We start from the raw sequence: 18,918 nt of genomic DNA on the forward strand, positions 1-18,918 counted from the left end.
AGTGATTATTCAAAAACAGGCAAGTATTTGGCCTTCATATGTTTCTTTGGTTTTCACATAAGCAGAAAAAAAGGAGAATACGATGGCCCATATTAAAAGAAGTCAGGCATTAGAAGTTTTTTTTTTAAAAAAGGTTTTGATCTGCCTCTTAGTTCTACTGCATATTTATTTAGCTTCCAAGGGAATTTTTTGCTTTGTGATCTTTGCCAAGGCTCTATTTGTATCAAAGATCTCAGTACCTATCTGTTCCTGATGGATAGTACAGAGAAAATCTATTCCTTTCCCTTAGTGTAATAGCAAACCAGGATGGTTTCTTGTAGAAGTGGCTGCTTTTGATAATGATGATTCATACACAGGGTTAAACGATAAAGGAACTGGTTCTAGAAGATACCATTTATAGAAGAGCTAATTAACTATCCATTTAGTCGTTCAACATTTTTTCTGAAAGTCACTAAGCTCGGGATTGTGGTAAAATATAAATATCTCATTCTGGATCAATAATACTACCATATACTAATACATAAGAATATCAACAGCAAGTATGTACATAATGTTTACTGTGTGTCAACCTTACAGTTTATACTTCAGCTTATTCAATAACTACAGAGAGAGAAAGTAACTTTTGTCCAAGGTCACACAGGTAGTTAAGTGCTAGGGGCGGGATTCAAATTCTGGCTCCAGAGCCATATTCTTGACCTCTAAACCAGGGCTTATACTCCTCTGTAGTACTGACATTTGGGATCTTTGCTGTGGACAGCAGTCTGTGGATATTTATCCTGTGTAGGATAACAGTAGTACCCCTGGCCTCTACTCACTAGATGCCAGTAGAACTACCTTCCTCCTCTTCCCCCTGCCCTCCCACCGGTTATGACAACTAAAAATGTCTCAAGACATTGCCAACTGTCCACTGGAAGATAAAGCAGCCTCTGATTCAAAACCACGGCTTTAATCTGTTGTACCTTTCCTAGAATCAGAACTCTAAGAAGAAAACTATATGAATATATATGTATGCATCTATTAAACAAAGTAGAAGTGGTACATCTGTGCTAAGGAAATTCAAAAGGACAAGATTACTTCTGATTATAGAAGAAATTTAAAGCAGGGGGAGCTTAAGCTGAGGTTTGAATGTAGGTTATGTGTCCCCTCTCTGTGTTCTCTTAATATTTTGTACAGATCTACTATTACTGTACATATTTCCATTACTATTATTATTACTATCATTAATTTCTTTTTGTCTATCTGTCCATTACACTGCTGGCCCTTTGAGGTTAAGGACTATTTCTTTCTTTTTTTAAAAATGTATTTATTTATTTTTGGCTGCATTGGGTCTTCAATGCTGCATGCGGGCGCCGAGGAGGGGCTACTGTTCGTTGCGGTATGCAGGCTTCTCATTGCGGTGGCTTCTCTTGCTGCGGAACGTGGGCTCTAGAGCTCAGGCTCAGTAGTTGTGGCACACGGGCTTAGTTGCTCCACGGCATGTGGGATCTTCCCGGACCAGGGTTCGAACCTGTGTCCCCTGCATTGGCAGGCAGATTCTTAACCACTGAGCCACCAAGGAAGTCCCAGAACTATTTCTTATTCATCTTTGTAACCCTATGGCCTAATATACTGTAGAATATATAAGTTCTCAAAAGATGCTGATTGAAAGAATGCTTGGTACATAGGATGTGGACATGTAGAAATGCAGAAGAGCACTGTTATACAAAAGAGTGAAGCCAGCTTCCCTCTTTGTTTCCTGGTGCGAGAGGAGAGTGGATTAAGAGCGCTGCTTAAAGGAGCTCCAGACACGGGCGCGAGCTGCGGCTAGGGACGGGCATGAGACACTAAGGCTGCTGCTGCCGCCACCAAGAAGGCTGTGTGTGAGCACAGGTCACTCTCCACACCTCCCTTCCAGGGAGCCTGTGCAGCCCGCCACTGCCAGGGTCCCGGGATCCAGGGACAACTTCCTCGGGAGAAAGTACGGCGTGCCTCAGGCTGGTGCAACGTCACGCCGGCCTCTGCCGCCGCAGGCTCACCCCACACTCCCTACACCTCCCTCCCCATGGTCTGAGTGAGCCAGAGCCCCTGAATCAGCGGCTCCTTTAACCCCGTCCTGTCTGAGAAAAGAAGAGACGCCCTCCGGCGACCTACACGCAGGGGCGGGGCCAAATCCAAAGCTGAACGCCGGGAGCTGTGCGAACAAAGAAGAGAAAGGGAAATCTCTCCCAGCAGCCTCAGAAGCAGCGGATTAAATCTCCACAATCAACTTGATGTACCCTGCATCTGTGGAATACCTGAATAGAAAACGAATCATCCCAAATTGAGGAGATGGACTTTGAGAGCAAGATTTATTATATTTTCCCCTTTTCCTCTTTTTGTGAGTGTGTATGTGTATGCTTCTGTGTGAGATTTTGTCAGTATAGGTTTGCTTTCACCATTTGTCCTAGGGTTCTATCAATCCATTGTTGTTTTTTTTAACTTAAAAAATTTTTTTTTCTTAATAATTACTTTTTTATTTTAATAACTTTATTTTATTTTACCTTACTATATTTTATTTTCTTTTATCCTCTTCCTTTCATTCATTCTATTTTATCTCCCTTTTATTCTGAGCCGTGTGGATGAAATGCTCTTGGTGCTGCAGCCAGGAGTCAGTGCTGTGCCTCTGAGGTGGGACAGCCAATTTCAGGACACTGGTCCACAAGAGACCTCCCAGCTCCACGTAATATCAAATGGCAAAAATCTCCCAGAGATCTCCATCTCAACACCAACACCAAGCTTCACTCAACGACCAGCAAGCTAAAGTGCTGGACAACCTATGCCAAACAACAAGCAAGACAGGAACACAACCCCACCCATTAGCAGAGAGGCTGCCTAAAATCATAGTAAGTCCACAGATAACCCAAAACACACCACCAGACGTGGACCAGCCCGCCAGAAAGACAAGATCCAGCCTCATCCACCACAACACAGGCACTAGTCCCCTCCACCAGGAAGCCCACATAACCCACTGAACCAACTTTAGCCACTGGGGACAGACACCAAAGACAACAGGAACTACGAACCTGCAGCCTGCAAAAAGGAGACCTCAAACACAGTAAGATAAGCAAAATGAGAAGACGGAAAAACACACAGCACATGAAGGAGCAAGATAAAAATGCACCAGACCTAACAAATGAAGAGGAAATAGGCAGTCTACCTGAAAAAGAATTCAGAATAATGATAGTAAAGATGATCCAAAATCTTGGAAATAGAATAGACAAAATGCAAGAAACGTTTAACAAGGACCTAGAAGAACTAAAGATGAAACAAGCAACGATGAACAACACAATAAATGAAATTAAAAATACTCTAGAAGGGATCAATAGCAGAATAACTGAAAGAGAAGAACGGATAAGTGACCTGGAAGATAAAATAGTGGAAATAACTACTGCAGAGCAGAATAAAGAAAAAAGAATGAAAAGAACTGAGGACACTCTGAGACCTCTGGGACAACATTAAACGCACCAACATTCGAATTGTAGGGGTTCCAGAAGAAGAAGAGAAAAAGAAAGGGACACAGAAAATATTTGAAGAGATTATAGTTGAAACCTCCCTAATATGGGAAAGGAAATAGTTAATCAAGTCCAGGAAGCACAGAGTCCCATATAGGATAAATCCAAGGAGAAACACGCCAAGACACATATTAATCAAACTGTCAAAAATTAAATACAAAGAAAACATATTAAAAGCAGCAAGGAAAAAACAACAAATAACACACAAGGGAATCCCATAAGGTTAACAGCTGATCTCTCAGCAGAAACTCTGCAAGCCAAAAGGGAGTGACAGGACATATTCAAAGAGACGAAGGAGAAAAACCTACAACCAAGATTACTCGACCCAGCAAGGATCTCATTCAGATTTGATGGAGAAATTAAAACATTTACAGACAAGCAAAAGCTGAGAGAGTTCAGCATCACCAAACCAGCTTTACAACAAATGCTAAAGGACCTTCTCTAGGCAAGAAACACAAGAGAAGGAAAAGACCTACAATAACAAACCCAAAACAATTAAGAAAATGGGAATAGGAACATACATATCGATAATTACCTTAAATGTAAATGGATTAAATGCTCACACCAAAAGACACAGACTGCCTGAATGGATACAAAAACAAGACCCATATATATACTGTCTATAAGAGACCCACTTCAGACCTAGGGACACATACAGACTGAATGTGAGGGGATGAAAAAAGATATTCCATGCAAATGGACCAAAAGAAAGCTGGAGTAGCAATTCTCATATCAGACAAAATAGACTTTAAAATAAGGACTATTAAAAGAGACAAAGAAGGACACTACATAATGATCAAGGGATCGATCCAAGAAGAAGATATAACAATTGTAAATATTTATGCACCCAACATAGGAGCACCTCAATACATAAGGCAAATACTGACAGCCATAAAAGGGGAAATCGACAGTAACACATTCACAGTAGGGGACTTTAACACCCCACTTTCACCAGTGGACAGATCATCCAAAATGAAAATAAATAAGGAAACACAAGCTTTAAATGATACATTAAACAAGATGGACTTAACTGATATTTATAGGACATTCCATCCAAAAACAACAGAATACACATTTTTCGCAAGTGTTCATGGAACTTTCTCCAGGATCATATCCTGGGTCACAAATCAAGCCTTGGTAAATTGAAGAAAATTGAAATTGTATCAAGTATCTTTTCCGACCACAACGCTATGAGACTAGATATCAATTACAGGAAAAGATCTGTAAAAAATACAAACACATGGAGGCTAAACAAAACACTACTTAATAACGAAGTGATCACTGAAGAAATCAAAAAGGAAATCAAAAAATACCTAGAAACATGAAAATGGAGACTCGACGACCTAAAACCTATGGGATGCAGCAAAAACAATTCTAAGAGGGAAGTTTATAGCAATACAATCCTACCTTAAGAAACAGGAAACATCTCGAATAAACAACCTAACCTTGCACCTAAAACAATTAGAGAAAGAAGAACAAAAAAACCCCAAAGTTAGCAGAAGGAAAGAAATCATAAAAATCAGATCAGAAATAAATGAAAAAGAAATAAGGAAACAATAGCAAAGATCAATAAAACTAAAAGCTGGTTCTTTGAAAAGATAAACAAAATTGATAAACCATTAGCCAGATTCATCGAGAAAAAAAGGGAGAAGACTCAAATCAATAGAATTAGAAATGAAAAAGGAGACGTAATAACTGACACTGCAGAAATAAAAAAGATCATGAGAGATTATTACAAGCAACTCTATGCCAATAAAATGGACAACCTGGAAGAAATGGACAAATTCTTAGAAATGCACAACCTGCCAAGACTGAATCAGGAAGAAATAGAAAATATGAACAGACCAATCACAAGCACTGAAATTGAAACTGATTAAAAATCTTCCAACAAACAAAAGCCCAGGACCAGATGGCTCACAGGCAAATTCTATTAAACATTTAGAGGAGCTAAAACCTATCCTTCTCAAACTCTTCCAAAATATAGCAGAGGGAGGAACACTCCCAAACTCATTCTACGAGGCCACCATCACCCTGATACCAAAACCAGACAAGGATGTCACAAAGAAAGAAAACTACAGGCCATTATCACTGATGAACATAGATGCAAAACTCCTCAACAAAATACTAGCAAACAGAATCCAACAGCACATGAAAAGGATCATACACCATGATCAAGTGGGGTTTATTCCAGGAATGCAAGGATTCTTCAATATACGCAAATCAATCAATGTGATACACCATATTAACAAATTGAAGGAGAAAAACCATATGGTCATCTCAATAGATGCAGAGAAAGCTTTTGACAAAATTCAACATCCATTATGATAAAAACCCTGCAGAAAGTAGGCATAGAGGGAACTTTCCTCAACATAATAGAGGCCATATATGACAAACCCACAGCAAACATCGTCCTCATTGGTGAAAAACTGAAAGCATTTCCACTAATATCAGGAACAAGACTAGGTTGCCCCTCTCACCACTCTTATTCAACATAGTTTTGGAAGTTTTAGCCACAGCTATCAGAGAAGAAAAGGAAATAAAAGGAATCCAAATCAGAAAAGAAGAAGTAAAACTGTCACTGTTTGCAGATGACATGATACTATACATAGAGAATCCTAAAGATGCTACGAGAAAACTACTAGAGCTAATCAATGAATTTGGTAAATAAAGTAGCAGGATACAAAATTAATGCACAGAAATCTCTGGCATTCCTATACACTAATGATGAAAAATCTGAAAGTGAAATCAAGAAAACACACACATTTACCATTGCAACAAAAACAATAAAATAGCTAGGAATAAACCTACCTAAGGAGACAAAAGACCTCTATGCAAAAAATTACAAGACACTGATGAAAGAAATTAAAGATGATACAAATAGATGGAGAGATATACCATGTTCTTGGATGGGAAGAATCAACATTGTGAAAATGACTCTACTACCCAAAGCAATCTACAGATTCAATGCAATCCCTATCAAACTACCACTGGCATTTTTCACAGAAGTAGAACAAAAACTTTCACAATTTGTATGGAAACACAAAAGACCCCGAATAGCCAAAGCAATCTTGAGAACGAAAAACGGAGCTGGAGGAATCAGGCTCCCTGACTTCAGACTATACTACAAAGTTACAGTAATCAAGACAGTATGGTACTGGCACAACGACAGAAATATAGATCAATGGAACAGGATAGAAAGCCCAGAGATAAACCCACGCACATATGGTCACCTTATCTTTGATAAAGGAGGCAGGAATGTACAGTGGAGAAAGGACAGCCTCTTCAATAAGTGGTGCTGGGAAAACTGGACAGGTACATGTAAAAGTATGAGATTAGATCACTCCCTAACACCATACACAAAAATAAGCTCAAAATGGATTAAAGACCTAAATGTAAGGACAGAAACTATCAAACTCTTAGAGGAAAACATAGGCAGAACACTCTATGACATAAATCACAGCAAGATCCTTTTTGACCCACCTCCTAGAGAAATGGAAATAAAAACAAAAATAAACAAATGGGACCTAATGAAACTTCAAAGCTTTTGCACAGCAAAGGAAACCATAAAGAAGACCAAAAGACAGTCCTCAGAATGTGAGAAAATATTTGCAAATGAAGCAACTGACAAGGGATTAATCTCCAAAATTTACAAGCAGCTCATGCAGCTCAATAACAAAAAAACAAGCAACCCAATCCAAAAATGGGCAGAAGACCTAAATAGACATTTCTCCAAAGAAGATATACAGACTCCCAACAAACACATGAAAGAATGCTCAACATCATTAATCATTAGAGAAATGCAAATCAAAACTACAATGAGATATCATCTCACACTGGTCAGAATGGCCATCATCAAAAAATCTAGAAACAAGAAATGATGGAGAGGGTGTGGAGAAAAGGGAACACTCTTGCACTGCTGGTGGGAATGTGAATTGGTACAGCCACTATGGAGAACAGTATGGAGGTTCCTTAAAAATCTACAAATAGAACTACCATATGACCCAGCAATCCCACTACTGGGCATATACCCTGAGAAAACCATAATTCAAAAAGAGTCATGTACCAAAATGTTCATTGTAGCTCTATTTACAATAGCCAGGAGATGGAAACAGCCTAAGTGTCCATCATCGGATGAATGGATAAAGAAGATGTGGCAAATATATACAATGGAATATTACTCAGCCATAAAAAGAAACGAAATTGAGATATTTGTAATGAGGTGGATGGACCTAGAGTCTGTCATACAGAGTGAAGTAAGTCGGAAAGAGAAAGACAAATGCAGTATGGTAACACATATATATGGAATTTAAGGAAAAAAAATGTCATGAAGAACCTAGGGGTAAGACAGTAATAAAAACACAGACCTACTAGAAAATGGACTTGAGGATATGGGGAGGGGGAAAGGTCAGCTGTGACAAAGTGAGGGAGTGGCATGGACATATATACACTACCAAATGTAAAATAGATAGCTAGTGGGAAGCAGCTGCATAGCACAGGGAGATCAGCTCGGTGCTTTGTGACCACCTAGAGAGATGGGATAGGGAGGGTGGGAGGGAGGGAGACGCAAGAGGGAAGAGATATGGGAACATATGTATATGTATAACTGATTCACTTTGTTATACAGCAGAAACTAACACACCATTGTAAAGCTATTATACTCCAATAAAGATGTAAAAAAAAAAGAGTGAAGCCACAAAGCATAAGACCTGTTTAATAATCACTGACTACAACTTGTGACTCTGAAAGAGGAGTTGAAAAATGGTTGGAATCAGACTCTGGATAGGTTTTCTATGTTTTGTTAAGGAATCTGTACTTAACTGAGTAAGTGGGCCCATGCAGTTCAAACTGGCATTGTTCAAGGGTCAACTATATGTCAAAAATTTAAATGCACATACTTTTTGATTTCACAATTTTACTATTAGGAAATTATTAGGTTAATTTTTGAACCTATATGCATTGATTATGGGAAATGATATTCATTGCAAATTCTGAATTCTCCAAAGTTCCCTATCTAAATTATCACAGCTTACTACACACAATATATATAGTTGTTCCAAAATTTCTTTTCATAGCCTTGACAATGCAATTAGATCTTCTGATGTTAATGGCATTACCATCCTCAGACTGGATATTCCTATCAAAAACATTTCCATCTTCCTTGTTTCATGAAATCAACTTTCGAAACTCTGTCAGGTTTTCTTCCACTATAACCCCACTATCCTCACCTCTATAGTTCCAAGGCATTGCACGATTTTTAGATCTTTCCCCTAGATTATTAAAGTGTTCCAGTTAGATTCTTACATAACCTTTTATCTCACCTACTTATCCACTTTCATCAAACTTACCCTCTGAAATAACAAATTATATCATATCACTCTCCTAAAAATATGCCCCAGAAGAAAGTCTCAAGTTCTGGTATTCAAAGTGTTCTTCATTCTGACCTATAGTCTCCCCTTAACCACAGCCTTCCAGGTAGCTAATGCTACAGCCCAGCCAGCCCTGCTACTGCCCTGACCAAACATTCCTCTATCACAGTGGACAATTTCCTACCCCTTAGCATTACACATCATAGCAACCCTGAGGGGAATCCCCACTTCTACCTATTTTCAATTTTCTAAATTCTACTCACTCTTTGTAGCTCAACACAAATGCTACCTTCTCTGCGGTATCATTCTAAATTAGAAATTGCTTCTCTTCGAAACTTCCAAACTACTTTATCCCTCTATATAGCATTCATTTCAATTTGCCTTATATTATAGATATACATATATGTATATATATAGAATCATTAACAAATTTTTAAAATATTTTCCACATGAGAAAGTGTTGACATAAAATACAAAGACTGAAAAATAAATCTTAAAATTCTTTAAGCATCTTAGAAAAACACACAAAAAAGGCTATAAATGTACTAGAAGATCTATTTAATTAATAAAAAAACATTAACCAGATAGTTGCTACTGTAAAAACATCAAGTTGACAAATACTAAGAGAGAGAGAAAGAAAAAAAGAGAAGGAAAGAGAGAAGGAAGGAGGGAAGTAGGAAAGAAGTGAGGGAGGGAGGGAAGGGAGGGAGGGAAGGAAGGAAGGAAGGAAGGAAGGAGGGAGGAAGGGAGGGAGGGAGGGAGGAAGGAAGGAAGGAAGGAAGAAAGGTCCAGTTATTTTTGTATCTTCCTCCCAAGCACAGTGCTTTATAAAGAGCAGGCATTTAATAAGTATTTTAAAACATGAATTAATAATGGCTCACATTTTTTTCATATTTTTTCTTAGATCCATATATTTTTATAAAACTAGTTTGAATTTTTAAATATGAACTTCTTGGAATACATGATCATTTTATTTTTTAATTGAAGTATAATTACTGTACAATATTACATAAGTTACAGGTGTACAATACAGTGATTCACAATTTTCAAAGGTTAGGCTCCATTTATAGTTATTATAAAATATTTGGCTATATTCCTCATGTTGTAGCCTATTTTATACCTAATAGTTTGCACCTCTTACTCCCCTCTCCCTTTCCCTCTCCCCACTGGTAACTACCAATTTGTTCTCTATATCTGTGAGTTTGATTCTTTTTTGTTATATTCACTAATTTGTTGTACTTTTTAGATTCCACACATAAGTGATTACATGATCATTTTAAATTCAATGGATGTTTTTCAGAGGGTTGAAGGTAGCCCAGTGTCTACTTTTCCTACCCCCACCAAAACAAAAAACAAAATAAAGCAAAAAAGACTTAATGTTACCTTTTCAACATCGGAGAGAGAAGTTAGTGATTGATTTTGAAGAACCTCTGGTGCAGTGAATGCTCGAAGATCCTGACTGGAAATATTTTCATCTGTAAATGACACGCTACCAGATGGCAGCAATAGCAGAGACCATGGAGAAATGATGAAGCCAAGGGCAGCAGGATCAGCTATGCTTACTGGTTTGTAACCATACAGAATGAAAAGAAAAAAGAAAGATAAATGCTTAAAATTAAGGGATCACAGATCACATAGATGAATACCCCAGCATATTCATATATATGTGCAGTTACATACACCAAATCAACATGCTACAAAATGAGAGTGGGTTTCATACACCTAATACTGCTAGCATTATTAACAACAATGCCTTGATTTGGCTTAGTCTTTCAAACTTAGACTAGATGGCAGATCTTAGAAACTAGAAATAGAGAACTTTCATTGTCAGTCATGAGACTATACTTGGTTCAAATACTTATCACAGTGATGAAGAGATATGAATAAGAATCAACAGTTCTTACATTTTGTTGGGTGGAGGGTGGTTCATGGATTCCTTTGAGGATTTGGTAAAAACTATGGTTGAGAGACCATTTCAAGAAAACTGCCCATAAATATAAAACCCTGTAAACAAAAGGTGTTTGGGGACTTCCCTGGTGGTGCAGTGGTAAAGAATCTGCCTGCCAATCAGGGGACATGGGTTCGAGCCCTGATCCGGGAATATCCCACATACCATGGAGCAACTAAGCCACAACTACTGAGCCTGCACTCTAGGGCCTTCAAGCCACAACTACTGAGCCCGTGTGCCCAGAGCCCATGCTCCACAACAGTAGAAGCCACTGCAATGAGAAGCCCGTGCACTGCAACGAAGAGTAGCCCCCACTCGCCGCAACTAGAGAAAGCCCGCGTGCAACAACGAAGACCGAAGGCAGCCATAAATAAATAAATAAACAAATATATACATATATATATATATATATATAGGTGTTCATGGATATCCTTAGAGGCTGTTTATGGACCCCAGGTTAACATTCTCTGATTTAGACTACAGTGTTCTGAAACTGATAGAAAATAATTCCTTTGAAAATTCATCAGATTTAGAATTAGTTTCCAACTACAATGAAAGTCTCCTTTTTTTTTTTTTAAAGAAGATGTTGGCGGTAGGAGTTTGTTAATTAATTAATTTATTTTTGCTGTGTTGGGTCTTCGTTTCTGTGTGAGGGCTTTCTCTAGTTGTGGCAAGCGGGGGCCACTCTTCATCGTGGTGCGCAGGCCTCTCACTATCGCGGCCTCTCTTCTGCGGAGCACAGGCTCCAGACGCACAGGTTCAGTAGTTGTGGCTCATGGGCCTAGTTGCTCCGCGGCATGTGGGATCCTCCCAGACCAGGGCTCGAACCCGTGTCCCCTGCATTCACAGGGAGACTCTCAACCACTGCGCCACCAGGGAAGCCCGAAAGTTTCCTTTTTGCATCAAGATATATATAGTCTTGTATGCATTTATTCATTATTTCAGTAGAATTTCAGGCAGCTCTGTGCTACCAAATGTGATCAATGTGGGCTCTAATTTTGCTATGTTTTGATGTTTGTCTTTATGGGTGCCTAAGAGCTCAGTTTAAGAGTATTAAAAAAAAAGTCCTTAGATTTCAGCAGGCCTCCTCTAAAAGTAAAGCTATACATTGGGCTCAACAATACAGACTTATTAGAAGGAATATTATTTGACCTCCCATTTCAAAAGGAAATTAAATAGGTTTGAAGGTAAATGTTAAATAAAACTGAGTTACAGACGCAAGAAATCTCTATAGGAAGGTCACAGAAGGCCGTTGCCCACCAATGCCATGCTTATTCAATCTGAATATGTTACACTGCTCTCTAAGTCAAATCGTAAGAAACTGGCAGAAGTCTATAGAATAGTTTATCAAACATACAGTATCTATGCTTTCCTAAAAACAACTTTCATTAGAAGTGAATCATCCATCCTTTCTGACTTTTTTTTTTTTTTTTTTTTTTTTTTTGCGGTACGCGGGACTCTCACTGTTGTGGCCTCTGCCATTGTGGAGCACAGGCTCCGGACGCGCAGGCTCAGCGGCCATGGCTCACGGGACAAGCCGCTCCGCGGCACGTGGGATCTTCCCCGACCGGGGCACGAGCCCGTGTCCCCTGCATCAGCAGGCGGACTCTCAACCACTGCGCCACCAGGGAAGCCCCCTTTCTGACTTTTTAACCTCTAACTATGGTCAAGATTCTGATAATCAGAATTTGACTTACACTGAAAAAAAAGTAAACTATTAAAATTCATTTCTCCTTTGAAGAGTAAAAAGCCAACTGCACGTCCTCCTGTATTCTTATGAATTTGAAACATGTCTTTAACAACTGTGTCAAGGAAGAAAAATGTGTTTGAATGCATCTTTAATCAGTCAGCATATCTTATGTGGCCCTGAGGCCGAGTTACAGACTAGTGGTCCTCACATTCCTACTCAACCACACATCAGGTTGCTAAGAACATGACTCAGAATTCTCATGGCAAAATATGTTTCAATGAATCATCATAGCTGTTAAGCTTAGGTATACTATTGCCTTTCACAGCCACTTTACACACTGTCTTTTACTTGAGATTTTTCTTGTTTCTTGAGGTAGGATTTTATTGCTATAAACTTCCCTCTAGGTTTGGGTCATTGTGTTTTCATTGTCATTTGTTTCTAGGTATTTTTTAATTTCCTCTTTGATTTCTTCAGTGATCTCTTGGTTACTGAGTAGTGTATTGTTTAGCCTCCATGTGTTTGTAGTTTTTAGTTTTTTTCCTGTAATTGATATCTACTCTCATAGCGCTGTGGTCAGAAAAGATACATGGTACGATTTCAATTTTTTAAAATTTACCAAGGCTTGATTTGTGACCCAAGATATGATCTATCCTGGAGAATGTGTCATAAGCACTTGAGAAAAAAGTATATTCTGTTGTTTTTGGATGGAATGCCCTATAAATATCCATTAAGTCCATCTTGTTTAATGTGTCATTTAAAGCTTGTATTTCCTTATTTATTTTCATTTTGGATGATCTGTCCACTGGTGAAAGTGGGGTGTTAAAGTCCCCTACTATGATTGTGTTACTGTAGATTTCCCCTTTTATGGCTGTTAGCATTTGCCTTATGTTTTGAGGTGCTCCTGTGTTGAGTGCATAAATATTTACAATTGTTGTATCTTCTTCTTGGACTGATCCCTTGATCATTATGTAGTGTCCTTCTTTGTCTCTTGTAATAGTCCTTATTTTAAAATCTATTTTGTCTGATATGAGAATTGCTACTCCAGCTTTCTTTTGATTTCCATTTGCATGGAATATCTTTTTCAATTCCCTCACTTTCATACGGTATGTGTCCCTAGGTCTCAAGTGGGTCTCTTGTAGACACCATATACATGGGTCTTGTGTTTGTATCCATTCAGCCAGTCTATATCATTTGGTTGGAGCATTTAATCCATTTACATTTAAGGTAATTATCAATATGTATGCTCCTATTACCATTTTCTTAATTGTTTCAGGATTGTTTTTGTAGGTCTTTTCCTTCTCTTGTGTTTCCTGCCTAGAGAAGTTCCTTTAACATTTGTTGTAAAGCTGGCTTGGTGGTGCTGAATTCTCTTAGATTTTGCTTGTCTGTAAAGGTTTTAATTTCTCTGTCAAATCTGAATGAGATCCTTGCTGGGTAGAGTAGTCTTGGTTGTAGGTCTTTCCCTTTCATCACTTTAAATATGTCCTGCCAGTCCCTTCTGGCTTGCAGAGTTTCTGCAGAAAGATCAGCTGTTAAACTTATGGGGATTTCCTTGTATGTTACTGTTGCTTTTCCCTTGCTGCTTTTAATATTTTTTCTTTGTATTTAATTTTTGATAGTTTGATTAATATGTGTCTTGGCGTGCTTCTCCTTGGATTTATCCTGTATGGGACTCTCTGTGCGTCCTGGACTTGATTTACTATCTCCTTTCCCATATTAGGGAAGTTTTCAACTATAATCTCTTCAAATATTTTCTCAGTCCCTTTCTTTTTCTCTTCTTCTTCTGGGACCCCAATAATTCGAACGTTGGTGCGTTTACTGCTGCCCCAGAGGTCTCTGAGACTGCCCTCAATTCTTTTCATTCTTCTTTCTTTATTCTGCTCTGCAGTAGTTATTTCCACTGTTTTATCTTCAAGCTCACTTATCCATTCTTCTGCCTCAGTTATTCTGTTACTGATTCCTTCTAGAGAATTTTTAATTTCATTTATTGTGTTGTTCATCATTGTCTGTTTGCTCTTTAGCTCTTCTAGGTCCTTGTTAAACCTTTCTTGTATTTTCTGCATTCCATTTCTAAGATTTTGGATCATCTTTACTACCATTACTCTGAATTCTTTTTCAGGTAGACTGCCTATTTCCTCTTCATTAGTTTGGTCTGGTGGGTTTTTACCTTGCTCCTTCATCTACTGTGTATTTCTCTGTCTTCTCATTTTGCTTACTTACTGTGTTTGGGTTCTCCTTTTCGCAGGCTGCAGGTTTGTAGTTCCTGTTGTTTTTGGTGTCTTCCTCCAGTGGGTGAGGTTGGTTCAGTGGGTTGTGTAAGCATCCTGGTGGAGGGGACTAGTGCCTGTGTTCTGGTGGATGAGGCTGGATCCTGTCTTTCTGGTGGGCAGAACCACATCTGGTGGTGTGTTTTGGGGTGTCTGTGACCTTATTATGATTTTAGGCAGCCTCTCTGCTAATGGGTGGGGTTGTGTTCCTGTCTTGCTAGTTGTTTGGCATGGGGTGTCCAGCACTGGAGCTTGCTGGTCATTGACTGCAGCTGGGTCTTAGCGTTGAGATGGAGATCTCTGGGAGAGCTCTCACCAACTGACATTACATGGGGCCTGGAGGTCTCTGGTAGTCCAACGTCCTGAACTCGGCTCTCCTACCTCAGAGGCTCAGTCCTGACACCCAGCCGGAGCACCAAGACCCTGTCAGCCTCACAGCCAGGTACGTGGGGATTTTCTTGCCTTTTGGGAAGTCTGAGGTCTTCTGCCAGCATTCAGCAGATGTTCTGTAGGAGTTGTTCTACATGCAGATATATTTTTGATGTATTTGTGGGGAGGAAGGTGATCTCCACATCTTACTCCTCCGCCATCTTGAAGATCCTCCCCCTCACTGTCTTTTAAAAGCTTCTTCTTGGGTATCTCATGCACAAATACCACAGAATCGGGGCTTCCCTGGTGGCGCAGTGGTTAAGAATCCACCTGCCAATGCAGGGGACACGGGTTCGAGCCCTGGTCCGGGAATATCCCACATGCTGCGAAGCAATGAAGCCCATGCGCCACAACTACTGAGCCTGTGCTCTAGAGCCTGTGGGCCACAACTACTAAAGCCCATACACCTAGAGCCTGTGCTCTGCAACAAGAGAAGCCACTGCAATGAGAAGCCCACGCACCGCAACGAAGAGCAGCCCCCGCTTGCCACAACTAGAGAAAGCCCGCGTGCAGCAACGAAGACCCAACACAGCCAAAAATAAAAATAAAATAAAATTAAAAAATTTACAAATACCACAGAATCCAGCCAGAGAAGAACTCAAACAAGGTAGAAGAATATTTTCTTTGCCAAAAGATGCTATTCAAAATATTGAGATTTCACATGTCATGGACATAATAAAATAGTCTATAATCAATTCTTTTCAAATTAGTAACTAAATGGAACAAACACTAGGAGACCAATTCAGAAGGCAATGCACTAATATCTGTTATGAGATGATGATGGCCTGGAACCACAGTGGTAGTGAGAACCTGTTGGAATGCAAGTGTATCTAGAGGTAGTGACAACAAAATTTCCTGACAGACTGGATGTGGAGTGAGAGAAAGAGGGGAATCAGGATGACTCCAAGAGTTTGGTCTCAGGAACAGGAAGGATGGAGTGTCATCAACTGAGAGTAAGAAGACTGTAGAAATAGCATAGGTTGCTGAGGTAGGGGCTGGGAGATAGTGGTAGTAATTAGAACTGTACTTTGGGACCTATTAAGTTTAAGATATCTGTTAGATATTCAAATGGCGGTGTCAAATATGCAGTTGGATCTCAAGTTAGGGAGAAAGGCCTGAATTGGGGAGTTACTGGTCTAATAGATGGTACTGAAAGCCTTGTAACTGGATGAGATGACCAAAAAGTGAGTTAAGATAGAAAAGAAATCAAGGACATTGGACAGTGCTGTGGGGTACTCCAACTTTAAGACCAATTGCTCCTTCTCAGTCTTTTCTTCCAGCTTGCTGAACCTAAGAGAGGAGGATGGGATTCTAACTCTCATGCCTAATTCCTGTCATCCTTATTTGGGGACAGAATTATGATTTCTGGTATATCTATTACCATTTGAATTTATAAATTATTAGGGATCACAGCTAACACAGAAGCATGAATGCCATCCAGAAGTCTAAATGCTATGTCTTGTCCTGCCATTCTTGGTATTGCTATCCACTCAGACCTGAAAAGAGCTTGCTGCACTCCTCCTCCTTATCCCAGGCGACAGACTGACCCTACCCTCTCCTTGACAGGGTAGCACAGAACAGAAACTGTTGAAGGTGAAAGTAATCTGTAATTGCTTATCACTTTGAAATTAAGAGGTTTACTCACTTATCAGCACAATGAAGATCAGCAAAACTAATCCTCTGACAAGAACTGTACCTTTCAACTTTTGCTTTATACAATAGGTTTTTGTTTCTTTGTTTTTACTGAACATCTAAAGTATACCCATATTTTAAGTACTATATATTTAAACATAATAGTCTCAAAATTACAAGCCATTTGCCCATAGAGTCCATAGTTTTATTGGGGAGATAAAATGTATTCATAAATAAATACAAGATAAAAAGTATAAGGTATTTAAAAGACAATACAAAAGGAAATTCAGAGGAAATTACTTCAGTTACAATGAAGAGAGAATTAATTTTTTAAATATATGTGGTCCTTTAAGACGAGTAAGGTTTGACCATGGTTAAGAGGGAGATTCCAAAGAGAAGAAACAGCCAAAGCAAAGGCATATGGTCAGGAAATTATTAAGTTTGTACAAGGAATAAACTCCAAGAATTTGGAGCACAAGAATGGTAGACAGCAGTGAGAAACAGAATTACCAACGTGGGTCATATTTTTACTTGTTAAAAAACACACATACAAATAAATGACACAAATATTTTTGTTGTTTTCAAATGTGATTTTTAAATGTCTTGTAATAAAGCTAAAGCAGCTGTGACAACAAACTACATTGTTGTCAAATTCCCAAAGTACACACACAACATTTAAGTGCTCCATTCTTCAGAAAACAAACCACAAAATATATTTTTCAGTAACTGTAAAGGGTCATGCAAACCTTCAAGTGAGGAAATTTAGAGTCATGGCTACAATCAGTCTAATTCACCCTCCTTCTCTAACTAAAAGAAAGGAATTTAAAGCAAATGGATTCAAAATCCTTCAAAGAATGCTAACAAAAGAATATTTAAAAATGGAATTCCAGAAGCTTGTAATTTGGTGTCCCATAATGTTTTAGTTGTGTGATGACTATCCTCAAGAATGCTATTATTGTTTAAAAGTAAATCTGATGTGAACTGATTCCAGGACTCAAATGATTCTATTTAAAGACTTTTTCCAAACATTCCACAGAGAAAGTTGCTTAATCAAAATTTCAAGCAGTTAGAGGCAAAGTTATAAATAAGCAGAAATTTGATATGCAAAGAAACATCTTAGAGCTTCTTTCCAATGTTCCCTTAAACTAAGCCCCATACCTATATGTTTCCCCCCCACTGAGGGGTCTTACCATTTCCTTTAGATTGTCCCCTTCATTTAATTTTCTTGGCCTTCCAGTTACAGTATAAAAATTAGAGAAATGATCATAACTGGGTAACAAACATGATGAGGCAAAACAATCGAAAGCATCAGCAAATCATCTAAAACACTCAGAACAACAATGAAACCATTTTGACCTGAAAAGTCCCTTTGCCTATCTAAGCACATATATGTTCTATTATAGTACTTGGCAAAATCTATGCAGAGGCCACTGTTTCAAACTCTGAAGGATCTGATGAAGTCATTCTATGATAAAGAATTCTCTCAAAAATTCAGTTCATGTGTGCATAAAAATACACACACACACACACACACACACACACACACAGAGACAGTGTTAAATCAATCATCTGGTGTAACAATGCACAAACAGAAAAAAATATGGTTTAGAATATTTCCCCTATATTTTAACATTCTCTTGATAGTAAAGCTTTGTGATAAACTATTTAAGGTTCACTGCAACTCACCAAGAAAAAAAAAAGGAGAGGACTCAAATCAATAAAATTAGAAATGAAAAAGGAGAAGTTACAACGGACAACACAGAAATACAAAGGATCATAAGAGACTGCTACAAACAACTATATACCAATAAAATGGACAACCAAGAAAAAATGGACAAACCCTTAGAAAGATACAAGCTGCTAAGACCAGATTAGGAAGAAATAGAAAATATGAACAGACCAATCACAAGTACTGAAATTGAAACTGTAATTAAAAAACTCCCAACAAACAAAAGTCCAGGACCAGATGGCTTCACAGGTGAATTCTATCAAACATTTAGAGAAGAGCTAACACCTATCCTTCTCAAACTGTTTCAAAAATTCACAGAGGAAGATA

At 38.6% G+C, this 18,918-nt stretch overlaps 1 protein-coding gene across 1 annotated transcript in view; it reads right to left on the reverse strand.

Annotated features, from left to right (window-relative positions):
* Nucleotides 1-18,918, reverse strand: part of PTPN13 (protein tyrosine phosphatase non-receptor type 13) — a gene marked incomplete at its 5' end in the record, with an annotated part of 177,088 nt that overhangs the window by 140,656 nt on the left and 17,514 nt on the right. Inside the window, one exon of the mRNA XM_082653757.1 lies at nt 10,280-10,458. Coding sequence (XP_082509883.1) covers nt 10,280-10,458 — 179 coding nt within the window. The remainder of the gene's footprint in view (nt 1-10,279; nt 10,459-18,918) is intronic.

The sequence above is a fragment of the Grampus griseus genome (genome assembly GCF_964374135.1).
Source record: "Grampus griseus genome assembly, chromosome: 4".
Taxonomy (NCBI): domain Eukaryota; kingdom Metazoa; phylum Chordata; class Mammalia; order Artiodactyla; family Delphinidae; genus Grampus; species Grampus griseus.